The 18,715-nt window shown below is 48.3% G+C and overlaps 1 protein-coding gene across 2 annotated transcripts; it reads right to left on the bottom strand.

Annotated features, from left to right (window-relative positions):
* Nucleotides 1-1,131: 1,131 nt before the first annotated feature.
* Nucleotides 1,132-18,672, bottom strand: RPRD1B (regulation of nuclear pre-mRNA domain containing 1B). 2 transcript variants are annotated; one of them, XM_057424777.1, is made up of 7 exons: nucleotides 18,403-18,664; nucleotides 17,117-17,246; nucleotides 15,956-16,089; nucleotides 13,912-14,024; nucleotides 12,127-12,253; nucleotides 11,400-11,575; nucleotides 1,132-3,580 (listed from the first exon to the last, which is right to left on the bottom strand). In XM_057424777.1, exons 1-7 carry the CDS (start codon nucleotides 18,551-18,553, stop codon nucleotides 3,431-3,433), a joined length of 981 nt encoding a protein of 326 aa, XP_057280760.1. In that variant the 5' UTR covers nucleotides 18,554-18,664; the 3' UTR covers nucleotides 1,132-3,430. The 2 variants fall into 2 exon arrangements, with proteins under 2 accessions (XP_057280760.1, XP_057280759.1); XM_057424776.1 differs by lacking the exon at nucleotides 1,132-3,580 and adding an exon at nucleotides 10,996-11,192 and having other exon boundaries at nucleotides 11,381-11,575; nucleotides 18,403-18,672.
* Between the last annotated feature and the right edge of the window lie 43 nt (nucleotides 18,673-18,715).

The raw sequence follows: 18,715 nt of genomic DNA, 5'->3' as shown, positions 1-18,715 counted from the left end.
TCTCCATCATCCTCTAAGGACTGCGAGAACAGTGTGGCCAGTCCTGCAGCACAGGCACCTTCACAGGGACATCTTCCCTGCACGCATCCTGCAGCACCCAGTGCTGCCCTGCACCGCCTCCCTGAGGCGCTCTGACGCTTTTGCCGTACCAGAGATAAATTACGAATTGAACATTTACAGCACCCATTGCACGGAACAATTTCCAGTCCAGCATTTGCCCAAGTGCCAAGGTGTTTATGTGTCAGGGAGACGTCCTTAACACCCATCAGCTCGCTGGAGATGCTGACTTCAGGAGCTCATTTCAGACTTGAGGACCTTTACCTTACCTTCTGTGATGGATCGACACTGGAGCAAACTCCATAAATCAGAGCACACGGGAGCGGGATGCGGCGGGACTTTGACATCCCATTGCCTCTGCACAGCCCCGAGAACATGGACGTTTTACACCCACTGAACACCTGAGGCACCGGGAGACAAAGCACGCAGTAACACCCCGCTGGCAGAGCTCCCATGGGAAGCCATCCCCCTTTTCCAGGACCACAGGAGACACCACAGACATGCATCTCCCGGTGTGCCCATCCAGCAGTTACAGCTCCAAGATCCCACCCAAGCCGGCCCAGACCCTCACACAGCCCCAGGAGGGACCAGCACCACTGCTGGGCTGTCCTGGCTCTGCTGCTCCGCAGGTCCCCATCCTGCCGGGGCTGGACACACACAGAGACCAGTGAGGGGAGTGGTGAGAGCCAGCCAGGCACCCGCAGCAGAAGGGGCAGCTTTTGGTCAGTGCTCGTCTCTTCCCCTAAACCTCAGGACGTGGTAGCGGTGCCTGCACTGATCCATTTAAGCAGCCTTTGGTAAACCTGCTAACGGCAGCATGCGGAGCCCTGCGAACACACAAGAAACAGCTCTGCACCTCCTGCTGCCCTCCAGCACCCTGCTCAGTTTGGCTTTTGTACCCTCCCCAGGAGTCATTATCCGCATGTCCCCATATAACCCCAATTCAGCAGTACTCCGCTGGCGATGGGACTGTCCATGGCAGCTCCAGGGATCCTCCATGTCCCCAACCACCCCAGATCCAAGGGCAAACCCCATGCAACACCTGTGGGGCAGAAAAAGTCAAAGCACCACTGGTCAAGGACACCCTCTTTATTCAAAAATAGATATCTATGAGACAGTTGAGAATATACTGCTGCCACGACAGGCAGCCTATATGTCTAAATTAATTCCTACATCGGTTCATATACAGATTGAAGCTTTTGTTAAAAAACAAAAACAAGACACAGCTTGAGGGAATCTGTTCAACCTCGAGGCTGCCACCAGCTCACCAGAGCCCTTTGCCCAAAAAGGAAAACAAATAAAATTAAAACCCACGAGACTTCATTTAAATTAAGCAAAATAAACCACACACGTGTACTGGGGGAAAGAAATCCAAGCGTTTCCATTAAAACCCAACTCCCACAGACCCGCCCAGGAAGGAGCCCGCGGTGCCAGCGCCTCTGCCCGGCTCACTCTTTGATGACAGCTTTGCTGTCCTCAGTGACACACGTTCCATCACCAGCTGAAGTACTTGGTTCAGACAGCTCCGGGGTAGCCCCGGCAGCAGGGCTGAGGCGCTGGGTTGGGCTCGTAAGGTTTAGGGTTTGTTTCTTCCTCTTTGGCAAGAGCAGAGGACGCGCTGTGCTTTACCTACATCACTTTGGACCATGGGGGCTGCACAATCACATGGACTCACCGAGGGAACAGTCCTGCCACGGAAGGATTCCCTGTAAACTGAAGAGAAAAACCACGTTTCTGGGCTGGGCCATGGGGGGCGAGGAGACTCAAACAAGGACAAATGAAGGGTCAGGAGGGAAAGGATGAGAGCTTCTGAACAGCTTCATGACCAGCAAACGCTGCAGTACCCGTTTAACCGAGCGCTGAGCGGGCTACGAACACCCTGGGAAAGAAACTGAGGAGGATGCAGAACCAGCTTTGCATTTCCACAGGGCTCCTCTCCCCTCCTTGACAGGGAGGTGCAGACACAGCCTCACCTCAGCCTCTGCCACCAAACCTGCACTCCCAGGTCCAGCGTTGCAGGAACTGAAAAGGTTTTATAAAGGTTTCCTAGTGAGGGGTGCTAAACTGCAACAGAAGCGTTACCCAGACTGGAACAGAATGGTTATCCAGATTGGAATGGTTTTCAGTGATCAGAGTCCAGCTTGTCAGACCTAACACACAAGCTGAACTGGAACGCCAGGCACCGCACGAAGCCATCAGCCAGCAACAGAATGGAATTAAGTGTTTTACATTTGCCTTTTCTCCTTTTTTTTTTTGTCTTTTTTTTTTTTTTACTTCTGATTATAAAACTCCACCCACGATAATCTGTGACACAAAATTAAGTACATCCTTTAAGTACATCCTTCTAATATCTACACGCAGGGACATGGTACATGTGCATACAGGGTATGTGCATATATATGGGCCTATGCTCTATATAAATAAACATTTATACCACATTTAACTTCTGTGCATCAAACAACTTCACTAAAGCTATGGAGAGAATTAATAGAATAGTATTTTCAACGCAGCTATTCCAAGAGTCAATGAAGGTTCTGGTCACAGGGCCACCAGCAGCTGCAGTGCACCCTTCCAGCCTCTCCAGTCATTAAATCAAAGCTTTGGGAGCATCAGATTTTGTGTAATGAAGAGGAAAAATGTGGTATAAATCTAGGGCAGCTAGAACAGACCTTCCTTCCCCTCTCACCGAGGCAATTCCCAGCTCTGCGCTGCTCAGCCGTGTAAGTTTTGAAGCTATCTCTAATTCACAAAGAAAAGCTGCTCATTTTTGTTGCCTGTGGTGAGTTTCAATTTCTGTACAAGCCAAACAGGAAGGATCTTCACCTCAGTCCCACACCACGGAGGAACTGCAGGCTTAAGAATAACATTGCTCTGTACCACTGCTCAGCAGAAGCCGCCTCCTCCCGCGGTGCAGCACGCGCACCCGGCCCTGGCAGCCCATCAGCTACTCCTGCTCCAGAGACCAGGCTCAAACCCAGTGAAAACAGGGCAGACTCCTCCAGAAACAGCAGGATACTTCTACAGAGGAGCAGTGTGATGGGTCAGCCTTCCTTTGGAAACAACCCAGGTATGTATGTACATGATTCACGCAACTTCTGTGGGGTAACGAGTGCTAAGAGCAAACAGCAACTAAAAAGTATGGAAAAACAGGAGAAAAGTTTGCCTAGATGGGACTGTCCCCACTCGCTGGGGAGCTCACAAAGCCTCGCTCTTCGCTCTCCCCTCAACGTGAGCCAGGGGAGCACGAGCAGCCAAGGGGCAAAGCAGGGTCTGCAGGTTCCTTCCCACTGGAGATCCTGGCGGGCCGGAGTTCCAGTCTACACCAGTCTTCTCACTTCTGCTGGTGGTATTGGGAACTGGGACACCGTTTGTTCTAGTCTGTTGAGAACAGGTCACCAGCAGATGGCAGAGGTGCCAGCCCCCCCGTGACATTGGGCAGCAGTGACAGATCGGGAAGGCTCTGGATGTGGGATTTCAGCTCCTTGCGGACCTGGGTTACCCGAGCAAGCTTCTGTTTATATTCCTGAGGGAGAGAGACAAGAGAATGGAGATTAAGCACAGGTCCATTAACAGTGCTTTTAGCTAAGCCATGAGTATTTTCCAGGTGAGGATTCCGAGGGAAGGTGGTGGGGCATTAGCTCTCAGAGCAACCATTGGCATGACCACAGACCCTGTCATCCGTGCTGCTAAAATGCTCTTTTTATGTCAAGCCTGATCAATTTTGACTATTTAAATAATCCAATTTTCCCTTTCAGGTCATTAAATTGAGCCCAAGTTTGGCTGTCAGACAACTCACATCAGCAACCCCAGCAGCTTACCATGCCACTGGCATGCCAGCAAACACTGAAACACACGCATGATCACTGCATATAAACCAGACAGACTCGTCCACACTGGACTTAAACCAAGCAAAATGCAGAGACCAAAGTTTTCAGAATTTTATTATAGAGGGCAAAACCAGGAACCCCTCAAGAAGAAACTTGCAGTGGGTTTTCCACAAATGAGGCCTGGATTGAGCATTAAAAATCCAGCAAGAAATACTTATGCAGCTTCAACAACCTCTGTGATCCAAGAGACACAACTAACAGTGACTAGTGTTTTGTAATGGGAAGACAGAGGAAGAGTTTGGACCCTGAAACTGAAAGAATGAATCGTACCTTGGCGAGTTCTGGGTAAGCCATTGCAGAGCAGATCCATGTCACCCAATGCAGAAGCTCCATTAAAGACTGATTTTTAGGTAACTTACATAAATGTTTAGAATCACAAAACTTTAAAACAGTCTCAAAAGCCAGGTTTTAATTAAAAGACAGCTGTTTAAGTAATAAAACCCCAGTATCACATCATGTCTTTTGGAATGCTCCCATCTTTACCCATGGCCTATTTTCCATGGCAGCTGCAGAATGCAGGAAAGAATGAGCTTAAAAATCACACACAAAAGGGGCTTCTATAGAGTCTGCTGTAATATTCACTCACTTTTCATTTCTTAATTACTTGACAAAGAGAGGAGTTTATCTTTGAAGATCAAATAAAACAAGGCACACATTTAATCACAACATCTTTCTGAAGCGTTTACAGCTTTAATCCGGCCTTTCTGACCTTCTCAGTGACGGAAAAGTCTCTTCACCTTCCCCAAATATCAAAGCGCAGCAGTTCCTGTGGGGTTACAAGCAAGGAGTTTACACTCGCTGTGTTTCATGACTTTGAATCAGAACAGTGAGAGCACAGGCAGCCTCCACAACTCGCATACCCCTACACCACAACTCACATACCCGCAACAGCTACAGAAATAGTCCATAAATTCCTGCCAGCACCAAGTAAGGATGTTCTGTAACAGCCTGTTTCAAACTTAAATCCTTTTACGAGGCTCAGGGAGTTAACTCACCACCATAACAAACACTTCTGTAATGGGCACAGGATATGGTCAAGTTCGACCAAAGCTCTACCAACTCTGTAAACCCAAGTGCCCTGTTCTGAGGCTGGAGGAGGGCAACGACAAAACCAGCTCAGGAGAAGGTGCACCCCTTCATTTAGGATTGTGAGGATTTGATTTAGTGAAAGACAAAACCAGGATCAAACTAACGACGCCTGACATCCCTGGCCATTCCATTTCGGGAAATTTCACTTAAACCAGGAGACAAGTCAAAAAAGTCACATTACAAAGACAGAACAAAACCAGGAAATCACCCAGATTTTTAAGCATGACTAGAGGATGAGAGCAGGTAAAGAGGCAAGCCAGGGCAGTGCTGCATTCCAACATCTTCCAGGCGAATGGGGAAGTCAGCGGAGAGGAAAAAAGTGGGCTGGTAACAGGAGTGTTCTGCTCCATGTGGGGAAGGGAGAGAGCAATGCATCAGCTCCTGCATGTGTGGGACAGAGACAGCAAAAATAATTACTGTATTATTGTATTCCAAATGCTCACAGAGAGGAGGTGGAAGAGACTGGATCAGAGACTCCAGAAAACTGTCTTAAAAGAAGCAGTAAATTAAAAAGCCGTAGGTCAGGACTGTCAGGGAGTGATGGATATCAAGCCAGGAAAGAAAGGGCAGCACTTCCTCAAGAATGCCAGTGTCAGGAGTGAGTAGCTGCAGATTGGTTTTCCTGCAGAAGAACTGGAAAAGGAGCAACAACCCCCAAACCACTAAAGCCTCTGGCTCAGAAAAATGTCCCTGAATTCAGGAATGGGAACGATGTTCTAAGGGAGTAATCCAGGAACCAAGATTTCCTAGAAGAGATGAGTTCTTGCTGGACAGCTAGGATACACAACACAGCCTGCTCTGCACGCTTAACACTTTCCATCTGCTCTGGTATCAAAATGTTGTGTGATTTGTGGCAGAGCTGTTGGGGACAGCAGAGCCCAACTGCCAGAGCCAGGCCAGGCAGCGCTGACCATGCTGGAGCCCCACCACACAGCATCCAGCAAGGGAAGGGTCTGAACATGGGCATCAGGGCAGAGCCTGGAGACCACCCAACCCTGCTGGGCAGCTGCTCCTGCCAGTGAGGAATCCTGAAGTCCTGCTGCATCACAGAAGCAGCACCTACGAGGAGGTGCAACCCTCTGTATGAGGTGCAAGGCCCGTTCACTTGTATTTGCCATCTGCCCTACTCAGTAACACACCTCAGCTGCTCTCGGGAACAGGCAGAAGCAGACACACATAACCCTCTCCCAGGCTCAGGGGCTTTGCTTTTTCCAGCTGTGGCCACGTTCTGCCACCATGGACTCTGGAAGCAGATGTCACGGGAATCCATGCTCTTCACGTAGCCTATGACATGCTCTGAAACTGTATCTTGCAGATCCCTTCTTAAGGCCCCTCTGTTCTATAAAGCTGAAAGAATATGAAGTGTACTTGAAAGCAGCCATTGCCTCCCACAGTCCTGTCTGTGCCCTGTCTCCAGCTGATGGCCTTGCTGAAGGTAGGCTTTCGTTAAGATTAATAGTACTTGGATGGTATTTGCTTCTATTAGACAAAATAATGAGATCTTTGCTGTAAGCAGGAGTTTGAGGATGATACAGAAATACTCTGGCGCTGTGCCACATGAATGCTTTTGCTAATCAACATTCCCTTCCTGTATGCAACATCCTACATCCACAGCAGCCAAGTGACAGATCCCAAGTCCTCAAAACAAATGCAAAATCAGAATTAAACCCCGCTGAATGAATCTGACAGAGTGTTTCATTCACAGGAAGCTTTGCTTGAACCTTATAAAACTGACTAATGGACACAACAGGGAATTCCTTCCACACGACTCGGTTCACGTTGTCCAGTTACACAGCACAGACTTCATCTTATTTTAGCTTAGAGTGTGCCCTGGACACTTCCATTCCTGTGCCAGGTCAGGCAGTAATGTGTCATAAGTCATCACAGAAACTGCACCAACTGAAAACCAGCTGGCTGGGTGTTAATGAGGATCTAGAAAATGAAGAGAAAGAGCAGCCAGTCTGTCTGCTCTGCTGTCACTTGAGCTGGATGTATGAAAGGGAAAGACCTCACAAGTCAGGGAAAACACACCAGAGGGTCAACAGAGATGGCGAAAAAAAAGATAGTGAAGTTTGAGACCAAAGAGGGATATATGCTCATGTAAAATTTCTATTTAAAACCATGAAACACACAGCTCTACTACAGCAGCTCGCTTGGGTACCCCTTAGCTTTCGCTGCTTGCCTCTTAGCCTAAAGTACTTCTCAAACATACTCACTAAAACATGTTAAATAAGAATGTCCCACTGACAGTGTATTTACAAGAAATGACCAGTGCGAAGAGTGCTGCGAAATAATTACCAAAAATGAGAAGTTTTGTAAAGCAGAGAGTCACGACCCTCCCAGTGAGTGCATGAACTACTGCCTGGCTCCCACAGCTCCCCCCTGCTACCCACATGCATGAGAAACACCACCAGTTTCCTTTCCTGGCAGAAAAACTAAAACTTCACCTCTTGATCCCTGCCTAAACCACTGAAATGAACACACCAGAGCCCAGGAATTCTTGAGAGGAAAGCTGCAGCCACAAAGGCATCCAACAGCGACATGCAGCAAAAGCTGAAGCGGTGGAAGCAGCACAGCAATAAATTGCACATTAACCCCCTGAACTACATCATATTTCAAGATGTGCAGGGCCCGGAAAAGGCGGCTCAGTGAGACCGCACTTCAGCCTGCAGAGATGCACTGCCAAAGAGGCCTTACAAGTTCCTATGGGCACAGTTTTAACACCTTCTTAAAGGCGCCTTGAGGCCATGAATATTAAAAAGCTCCAAGATGTGAAGGCCCCACAGCTCCCAGCAGGATTCAAGTCACAACCTGTCAGGTGCAGTCAACAATCAGAACATTTCCCCTAACCCGGATCTTGGATACAGCATGTTCTCCATGTCTGCATACATATGCACACACACAACACAGCTGTGTACACAACACCCCCGACACAATGCACTACACAGAACAAACTGTACATGCTGTAGTATGTTCCTCACATCACCTTTTACAAAAGCAGATCCAGAACAGGATACAGGGAAGAACTCACCAGCACTAACTGCAAATCAAAACAACTCCAAAAGCACATTCCCCTCTATTTCACTTTTTCCCTCTTCTCCCCATTAGATGCAAATAACTGTCCCCAGATTTCCTGTCATTACTGGTCATTTCAGACACAGCTTCCACACAATTTGCCCTTTTGGCAGCTCTGCTTTCAAGTGGTGGTTCTAGTCCCACCTATTTCACTGACTTCCTTTTGCAGTCACCTGGTACATGGACATGGGAATTCTCCCCTGCATTTTCTGGATTTTTCCTCTCGCCTGCCATGCATTCAGGAAGAGCACACAGAGGGCTTCAAAAGACAGTCCTTCCCCTTGGAGCTCTGCAGGCCCAGGTGCTAAAGGACAACCCCCCCCAGCTGCCCTGAAACAGGGGCAGCCACAGCCAAAAATAACCCAAATCAGAGAACTTCCACTGGCAGGTAAATACGCATGTGAGATGGGAAGCCACCTCACCTCATCCTTATGAACATCAGTTCTAGTTTCTAAGCCTGCCTGAGAAGGGATTTTATTTCCTGACACCTACTATTATAAAAGTCTCTGATGCTGTCCAGGCCATGGAAGATCAGACAGCAACTGCCCGAGATGAAGCACATTTAAACAGAAATCCAGTGTTCTGAACAGCAACCCCTACCACAGCTTTCAGCGAGTTAGCCTAAGGAGTAGTCACCCTTAAAAATATGCCCTGTCACAGGCTGTTCAGCATCAGCTTTGGTCCTGCTGCTTTTGCTGACTGTCAGAATTAAAGGAACTCTGCCTTTTCCTTTTACACTACAAGCACATTAACCCGATCTCACCCCCACTTAAAGTAGTCCCAATTTCTACGCTTTCCACTGCTACCCTAAAAGCAGTTTGTCCATGTCATGATCTTCAGGCCCTGTGCCACCTCTCTCCCTTCAGATTTCCAGGGCTTCCCAGCACTATGCTGTTTTGACCCTTACACACCCCCGTCTGTATCCACGCTGAAGTGTAGCTCCTTGTCCAACAGCACCTTTCTCAGCAGTGTCCCTCAACTGAAGAGCTTTTCTCTGTGTCCCGGGCTTTGAGCATTATCCCACCAGACACACAAGACACTGAGTTTATGTATGTTCTGAGAATCTGCTGTGTCAAGGGACAGCATTAACAGGATTAGTAAGCAACTGCAGCTCTTTAGACTGCAAAAGCTGCTTTTCAAAAGACACAGATTAGCTACTTCCATTGTTATCACAGTGAAAGACTTTGCTTTGTGAGTAAATAAAGTGCAAAAATATTTAGGGATTTCCAAATGAGAGATTTTCATATCTTAACTAAAGCCCTGAGCCACGTTACTGACAGAAACCCCTCTCCCCAAGCAGAGCCTTGGCTGGACTAGGACAGCCAAGTGAACAAACCACCTTCCACCTAGAAATGCCACCTCAGCTCAGAGCCAGGGAACTTACTGCACAAGAGAAAAAACTCACAGTCAGAAGCAGCAGAGATTCTGGAAGAGATCCCTCGAGAGAGCAAAGCACACGCTGAGGAGATGTGTATGATTACATTGGCTTAAGCTGTTTTCTTATTTCAGCTTTTGCCTGAGTAAAAGGTTTGGTTTTTAACACGTTCTTAATTGCCACAGGAATTCCAGCTCCTTCTCATAAAATATTTTTCAGCACTACAAAGGACAAGCCGGGCTTATCAATAACGGCATGTGCTGCCAGCACATCAAAGACTCAGACAAAACTGATGAGCAGATAGAGCCTGTCACATCTGCAACCCACATCTGCCTCCATTTATTAACCTTCTACAGCCCAAGAAGAAAGGCAATGCTTTCATCAGGCAACAGCCCTCAGCTGGGATTTGACAGGAATATGAATTGTGCCTTCATGTCAAGGAGGAGAGTGGCATTTCCTGGGACTCGTTTGAGATTTCTACAGCACTAAGGCCACCTTGGTTTGGCAGCATGACAAAATCCAACCTAAATTGGTATTTAATCAGATCCAGATAATTAATCAGATCATTCGTTAGTTTTCAACCTGGTAAAGCACTTGTTCACACTGAACAGTAGGCCAGCAGCCTGTCCTGCTGCCATCAGCAGGATTATTCCTGCTGTAGCTCAGCCTTTTCAGGATGAGATTCCTGCCTCGCCACTGTTACAATTTTCAAGTAACATTCCTTCCCGAAAGGACATTTTCCAAAACACAGCCCAACACAACTGTCACAACATTTCAGCGAGTGCATTAGAAATTTTATTTCAGCATTGTCATGATGAATCTCTCCATTTCACACTCTCAAACTGACTCAAATTTATGGCTTGTTCTGGGCTTTTCAAACACTGCTCTGTAACACTGCTGCCTATTCCTGCCTTTTTGAAAGGGTAAACAGCAATAGGTCTGCCATTTATAGATTTATATATATATACTTGTGTTTCTACTAGACATGTGTCCTCCTTTCAGCAAGGGGAAAACCCCTGACCTCACACTTTCACTACATTCTGCTCATAAACCAGGTGCCAAACAGGATTTGGGTTCATAGCATCTTCCATACCCATGTCTGAAAGTGCCTTTAATGACTCAGTTGTTACACAGACACTCTGCCTGAGGAAATTCAGGCTAAACCAGCCGAGAGAGTTACCAACTACCCACTGCAATCCCCAGTGCAGAGTCAGCACCTGCCTGGCTGATTTGGAAAATCCAGCTCTGGAAAAGCAGCATGCTCGCAGTCACAAGACTGTGAGGAACTCCAGCACAAACACACACGGGGAGGAAAACACTCAGAATGAAATCTGCCCCAGCACATGCTGCAGGGCTGCCAGAGGATGAGGTTTGTCATGGCAGCAAACAGCCTGTGCCTGCCACAGCACAAGCTCCTTCCAGAGCCTCTCCCCTGCAGCAGCTCACACACCATCACAAGCTGCACGAGTGGCTGCGGCTGTTAAAGGATGGATACCAGAAGTTCTTTGTTTGAACTCCATTCCCTTATCAAATAGGGGCTGGGAAGGCAGATGAGGGGCACTCACCAACAAAACAAGCAATAATAATAAAAAGACAATTATGGCAAAGGGAGGTTGATTTTTTGGAAATGGGGATTTCATTAAAAGGACAGGGTAAGTCTGAAGAAACTGAAAGAAAGGTAAGCCTTTCTTTCTTTAACAAGAACGGAGCTCTGGACCTTCCCTGTCCCCCTGAATTAAACCTACTAGACTGAATGTCAGAACAGATTTGCCTTCTCCAGATTTGTTTCACCCCTTTCTTAACCCTGTTTCACTCCATATGGAAAGATAACACCCAGGATCGTCTCCCTTGAAATACCCACATCAGGAGTCAAGTGGGACCGTCGGCCTGCTGGCACTGGTGCCACCGGTACTCACTTCCAGCTTCTTCTCCTTCTCCGTGAGGACATCCTTCTGGTTCTGGGTGTACTCGATGAGCATGCGGGCGAGCTGGCGCCGGTCCTCCAGCTCGGCAGCCAGGCGGCCGTTGTACTCGGCCAGCAGCAGGCACGCCTCGTCCACCGTCTTCGAGAGGCGCTCGGCAGCCTCCTTGTCTGCAGGCACAAGCAGCAGGGCACTTAGAGACAAAGTGTGAAACCTTCTGGCTTGGACACTGCCATGCGCACAGCAACATCTCGTTCACAAATACACTGTGGGCTTGACGGGAAAACAGGAGTTCTTATCACGGGGGATATACAGTAAACAGGCAGCACCGACAGCCCAAGAGCAGTGGTTGCAGACACCAACCTGACTGCATTTATCCTTGCAGAGATATCACTAACAGGGCACGAGGGGGGATCAAATCTATGAAGTCAGCCCCTCTGAAGAGGTTAATTACACTCAAGCATCGGGCTGTACTCTCAGCTGAACACACCAGGTGGGTTTCACATTTAATCACGGTGTGCACTTTGAGATTCCTCTTTTCTCTGAGTAGCTCCTGATGCATGAATACAAGTAAACATGAACTGCACAGTGGTCTGCACAGCTGGACGCTGCAAGCGTATACAATAAAGGACTGAATAAGTGACAGCTCCTCATATAAAGAAAAAAACACTCTGATTTCTAAGTTATTGCACCCAAATTCATTCACCTGCCAGTTTCATACCTGTTATTTTCTCCAGTAATGAAACATCCTGAACTTCCTGAGGCAGGGAAGCAATTTTCTGCCGCACGGTGGCATCTCCTGACGCTGCGTTTTCCAGGTCTTGCAGGGCTTTGATCAAGTCCTCAGTCTAGGAGACAAGTTGGCCAACATGAAAACCAGGAGCCACTAACACCACTCCCTGGGGATGTGGCCACTCTATCTAAGGTCACCCACCTCCAAGAGGAACCACCTTTGGAATATTTGCTTCAAGTAACTTTGAAACTGTTGCTTCCAAACACAGGGAGTATTCTCCAAGCTCACAAGAACCCAGTGCTTAGGAACTTATGTGGAATTCTAGTAGGTACATCTTTTTTAAGACTCTGCAGTGGGAAACTTCTCATTTCAATGAAGAGAAGTGGTCACTGCAGTCAAAACTGAAGTACTCGACCACACATCAGCCTGTTGTGCTGAATCAGCTGGAGCTCTCAGCTGAGCACCCCTGATGCTTTCTCTCAGATTAGCAGGAGCTACATCACTGTTTTGTTCTGCCCCCAAAGGCACGTTCTGACACAGCAAAACCAATCTAAACTCATATCAGTTCAAACTGTGTCAGGTTTCCATGGTCAGAAGATTTAGCATTAGTACCTGGTCACCTGCCATGAGCTCTGATGTCACAATAGCTATCCCAGCTAAAACAAACCCTGTCTTGTCCCGACTGAAGCTACCCTGAACCCCACTGATGTGAACCCCTCCACATCACCCCTCTGGCAGGTTTAGTGCACTGAGGAAAAACGTGTCACCTTAAATGAACATACTTGGAACATCATAACCTGGCTTAAACCAAAAGGATGTGGATGAGCACAGCCTCAGAAGGAGCTCCTGACTCACCACATCTCCTCCCTTCTCAGAAAACAAAACAAGGGAGAAAGAGACTCCCTGAGCAGGAGAAAGAAGTGCCTTTGTCCTTGAAATGGGACCCCCCACCCTGCAAACACCCTCACTGATGTTTAAACCAGATCTCAATAGTTTGAAACTATTAAAAACACAGGGAAAAAAAAAGGTAACTATTTTTTAGCTGAAAACACTGGAAGTCCATGGCGCACATTTACTGCTTCTTTGCAAACTGCTGATGGTTTCCAACAGTAACAAAGACAATGCTCATCATCACAAGAAACCATAAGCTGTGAGGCCTGTGGAGGTAAAAACAACAAACCCCCTCACTTATTTCTTTGACAACTGTTATTTATTGTCATTTTCCAGTGTTTAGTTACCAGATGGATGGTGTGTTTTCTCAGCCTGTTCAAATACACAAATGTTTAACTTATGCTTATTTTTTAGCCTCAAGTAGGGTCAGAATGACCCTCTGTTTCATTCTGATTCTTTCCACACCACTAACATTAGCCTCAAACCAAATTCCTCAGAACTGCTTTTCCCATTCTATTAACAGTTGGGCTTTTTAATAGCTCATGGAAAGAGATGTCCTACAAAAAATAACCAAGTTTTAGCCCTGGTAAAACTCTGAGTTTGAGATCACACACTGATCTTGCAAAGAATTTAACACAGTCTGATGTCCCAGCAGTCCTCTGGGACTCTTCACTGGCAGTGACCCAGAGGTCACTTCAGCCTCCTGAAAGCACCCAGAGCAGCACCAGACTTCAACGTGAAGAAGAATCTGTTCCATTTCCCACAGACTTCAACCCCAGCTGAACCTCCCAGGAGCACTGCCCTCGTTGGCAGCCCCACCTTGTGGCTGCACCACAGGAGGTGGCTTTGGGAACTGCTCCCACCCAAAACCCGTCCACATACCAGCAGTGGCCCAGCACTGGGGTCTTGGGGCGAGTAGCTCCCGGGGTAATCATCATCTTCCTCCTCCTGTATTTGCTGAAAAGTCCGTTTCAGAGACTTCTTCTCCTCTGTAACTAAGGACACACACGCGCAACTCATTTGGATGCCGGATCTACCCACCTCAACCATCTCTGCTTCAAAACCACAGTAGCAGATGCTCTGATGGTTAAGCTCTCTACAGAGAGGGATGACCACAGGTGGCCTCTAATGTTGGCATTGTATTCCAAACACTCACACGCAAAACAGCAATAAAGGTTGATTTTGCCATATACACAATGAACTGACAAGAAGGCAGCAACAGTCACATTCATGGAAAGGCCCGAACTGTTCCCTCATGCAAGAAATATCACATCAGTACCTCCTATTACCTTGGCAAGAGCTAAGTTTCTCACCAAGTGAAGTCCTGCAGAGGGCAGTTGTTGAAACATTTGTACGCCTTCAATCTGTTTCCCACAGGGAGAGGTCTGTTACCCTCAGAAGGGTTTGATTCTATGTAAATGTTTTTAAGTTGCAAAGGTAACAGTAGCAGGGCTGGTTGATGCCAAAGGGAGGAGGAGACAGAGCAAGGGGAGGCTGCCAATCCCCCAGGAAATCCCTGCCTGTTCTGGACACACAGTATCATTTCTTTAGATTACACCTTAAACGCTTGTGAAACTCCTGCCTGGATACCTTGAATTAACAGTTTCAAATCCCCAGTTAATCAGTTCAACAGGAATTTCGGCATGTAAATCCTCCCCTTTCATGACAAGAGGCTCCTATGCACTGCACCCAGGCCAGAGGGAAACCTCAACACCAGCTAGTGGGTCTAGGCAGGTACAACTTGCACCTTCCACCTCTCAGAACAGAGACCTCCTCTGTGCTGATACAGAGCAGACAACCCACTGGTCAGCTCAGCTGGTCGCCAGCTTAACCCGGTAACTCTGCTTGAAGCAGCATGTGAAAACCCACAAAGCTGCAGCCACAGGTGTATGTCTTCACATGTACGTCTCATATTAATGCTCATTTTCATATTCATTCTGCATTAATTACCATCTCCAGTAGACACATCTGCCTCTTTCACCACCTCAGAACAGCCCAAGGGCACTTCACTGATGCCTGAGCCAACTCTCAATATACCACACCTCCGTGGGAGCACAGCAAAACGTGGTCAAAGCAGCAACCTGATTTCAGCTAATCTGAAAACACTGACACTTTCTTCAGCTACAGAGCAGCCAAATATCCCCTTGACCAAAACACTCGATTTTCAGTGACCCTGCCACAGGTTACTCATCTACCCCACCCCTTCACTACTGTCCGACCAGTTAGACCCTTTCAGACAAGAGGCAGGATCTGCCACAGCCGTATAAAAGCAGACTAAATGCAAGAAGCTTCTGCTCAGCTCCTCACATCTGTCTCATGCAGCAATAAGTTTCCAACCACAACATTCAACGATGTTAAATGATGCAAAGCTCACGTCTTCCCCAACTGACGTCAGCTGGTGTGAGAAAAGTGCCCAGCCCAGCTCCTGGGCATATATTCCAGCCTTCAGTTACTAAAAAGTCCTTGAAGAAACATAATAAAATACAGTAACTATGTAAAATAAACCAGGATGAGAATAAAAGCACCAACAATACTGAATAACCCATTATAATGACCCAGCTGACCACTCTCAGAGGCAGTGGGACACTTTCAGTTCTCAAGGTGGATGCAGCAGTTCCCTGCGCCCCTCTCACCTGTGCTCACACCAAAGGGCAGCCCCGGAGCAGTGTGGCTGCAGAAGCAGCAGCAGACATAACCTTCAGTTCAACTTACTGCCACCCCAAGTCACGAGGCAACATATCTGCAAACTGGAACTGCAGGTTTAAGGAAAATCAGCCTCCTCTGAAGCCAATCCTGAGGATTCCCCATGAGCAGCTCTGGCAGCAGCTCAGCTGTAGAAGCCCTGAGCTCCGTTCCTCACAGAATACCCACTGAAACATGCATCAGTGTAAAACCAAAGCACATAAGAAAAGCAACACACATTTACCTTTAGTCTGGGGGCTATTGGAGTCTTCCATCGAGAGCTTCAGCTGCTGAATGAACTCACTGCCATACACACTCCTCTCTTGCCAGATGTTAAGTAATCGTTCCAAGGGCTTTTTGCAGCCCTCATCTGCTTCTCTGTTCAAAGATTAGAAAATAATTATGATTCAACTCAGAAACGTTCCTTATGTTTTAAGAGAGCATCTTCTAAACCAGCAGCTGCATCCCCTGCACTAGCTGCATGTTTGGAGAGAATCTCTCATACTGTCCAAGACAAACTGTGCAAAACACATTTGTGGCCAATTTTCCCCTTTCATTGGAACCAAAGATTGCCTGAAAGTGCCCCACATTCCTATCCAGAATAAGGGCAGGGAAAGCGTTGAAGGAAGAACTTGCCCTCATTCAGAATTCGCAGGAAGAGTTATAAACCACCCCCAAGTTGACGGGTTTACAATCCAGAGTATTAAGCAGTTGTTTCAGTCACTAACATCCCAATTAAAAGCAGGTTGTTTGGATCATTAGGCACGTAAATACAGCCATACAGCACACTCACCCAGAAAGCACACCACTAAACACCCCGACACAGGGCTGTTTAGCTGAGATAATGGGAATTATTGTGCCATTTAGAGACAATCTTAGCTACAGCATAGTCCATTCCTAACAGGCTGGAAGCTGCATCACTGCTTCCCTTTTAGGCACCAACTTCTTCCTTCCCCTAGTGAGGAGACTGATGAGCAGACAACTTAAAACAGTACAAAAAGCAACTGCTCAAACCAGATGACCGAGGAGAACCCAGTGACCTGAAACACCAGCTCCTTCTGACAGTGGGGAGAGCCCTTCACTACGTGGCTTTAACACACACCTGCAAGTCCTCAGTTTCGGTGCCCACAGCAGACCTGCAAGAGCCTGTGGTAACAAAGCACACTGAGCTGCATGCAGGGAGCAGCGGGGAAGCTGTGAGGGGCTGAGTCACACCAGAATTTGCCACAACAGGAATATTAACACTAAACAGTTCCTGGCCACAAAGCAGTGAGAATCCAACCTCCACTGCACAGACTGAAACATAGCAACAGGACAACAAAATCCAACTGAATTCAACTTCGATTAACAGGAAAGCACATCTCTAGAGAGGACAGATGAAAAAATACATAACCCAGCAACACACCTGGCAACGTGAGAAAAAGCATCCACAAGAACAGACTCGAATTCCCGGGTAAATTCAGGGCCTTTCCTCTTACTGTTCTGGATGACATCATTGGCCAAGTACAGGAAAGTGAGTTTCCTACTCGATTTTGCTGGGAAACGGAAAAAAAAAGGGAGAGGGGAGAAGTGAGCGAGTCTGCGTTTATTTTTCCCTTTCACCCAGACCCATTAACATGGTTTGAACAAAGTTGCTGAAAGCTTTTCAGTCTAAAAACGAAGTTCTAAATATTTCCACATTCCCAAGGCACATCCCAGGCCCTGAACAAGTGGTTCTTGTTCCCCTTTTTTCTGCTGGGTTGTTGGTTTTTTTTTTGAAGAAAACCATGTAAGAAATAACTTTCACACACAATTAAAACAAGATGCTGTAACCCACCAGCAAATTCATACAATAGACTTGCTTTTTCATTAACTTCAGGGGAAAAACCTCAGTACAGAACCACTTAATTCAGAGCCCAGCGGAATTGTAGGGGAAAGCTGGTGTAGACGCTCAACAACGTTCCAGGCAATGCTGGGTCAGGGCAATGTGACAACTCCTCCATAGCCCAGAACTTTTCCCACCCTGGCACCACAGTTTGCGCTGCCCTGTAGCCAGAACCGGTGGCAGATGCTGCTCTCCGGAGTGCAACGCACACGAGGCAGAGAACAAAAGGCTCGTTTTCAGAGCAGGCCTTGCTCAGCTCTCTCAGCAGTTCATTTAACGTGCTATAACTGTAACCATTGGCAATTGCACAGAGGCTGCTCCAGGACTTCCTACAGCATCACCTGCTCCAGGGCTGGGGACGGTGCCTGCCCCTGGGCACTGACACCAACGCGGGCACTAGGCACCTCCTGCCTGAGAAGTTACCAACAGTTAACTTTAGTTAAGTGAACCTGCAAGGGATAAAGCACAAAATGCTCCTGGGCGATGCTGCTACACGAGTGCTGGAGATCTCTACACCATCCTTTACTCTGCTTATCTCTAACCCCTCAGTGCAACTCTACAATGGATAACACGAACCCAAAGGTACACAAACAAGGCTGCACACCGAGCACAGCGGGATCGGTACAGCCCTGCCCCACAGCCCGGCCGAGCCCCTCCGGCGCTGCGGCCCCAGCGCTCCCACCCCCGCTTCCCGGCTCCAGCCCTGCGCCCGGGGCTCGTTAAACCAAGCCCAATGAACAGCCACAGCGGCCGCAGAACGGGCCCGGGGGCCGGTACACGGCACCCCCCCCCCCCCACGGGGCAGACCCGGCCCGGGCCGCGCGTACCTTTGCGGAGCTCCCGGTGCCACACGGAGACGATGGGCGCCGCGTGCTTGCGGTGGTGGATGAGCCACAGCGAGAGCGTCTGCACGCTCTGCTGCGAGTTGCTGAGCTCCGACAGCTTCTTCTCCAGCGCCGACTCCGAGAACGAGGACATGGCCGGCCCGGGCCGCGCTCCCGCCGCCGCCGCCGCCCGCCCGCACAAGATGGCCGCCCGGCCCCTCACCCCGCCGCCGCGGGTCGAAGGGCAGCATCCTACGGATCGCCGGAGGGGAACGGCGCCGCCGCCCGAGCGGCGGAGGGGGGGGGGAAAGGCGTA

The sequence above is a fragment of the Pezoporus wallicus genome, unplaced genomic scaffold (genome assembly GCF_028554395.1).
Source record: "Pezoporus wallicus isolate ANWC-B61680 ecotype Strahan unplaced genomic scaffold, APGP_CSIRO_Pwel_v1 contig_13737, whole genome shotgun sequence".
Classification (NCBI taxonomy): Eukaryota; Metazoa; Chordata; class Aves; order Psittaciformes; family Psittacidae; genus Pezoporus; species Pezoporus wallicus.
Note: the sequence above shows the minus strand (reverse complement) of the source record. Positions and strands in the feature narration are given on the sequence as shown.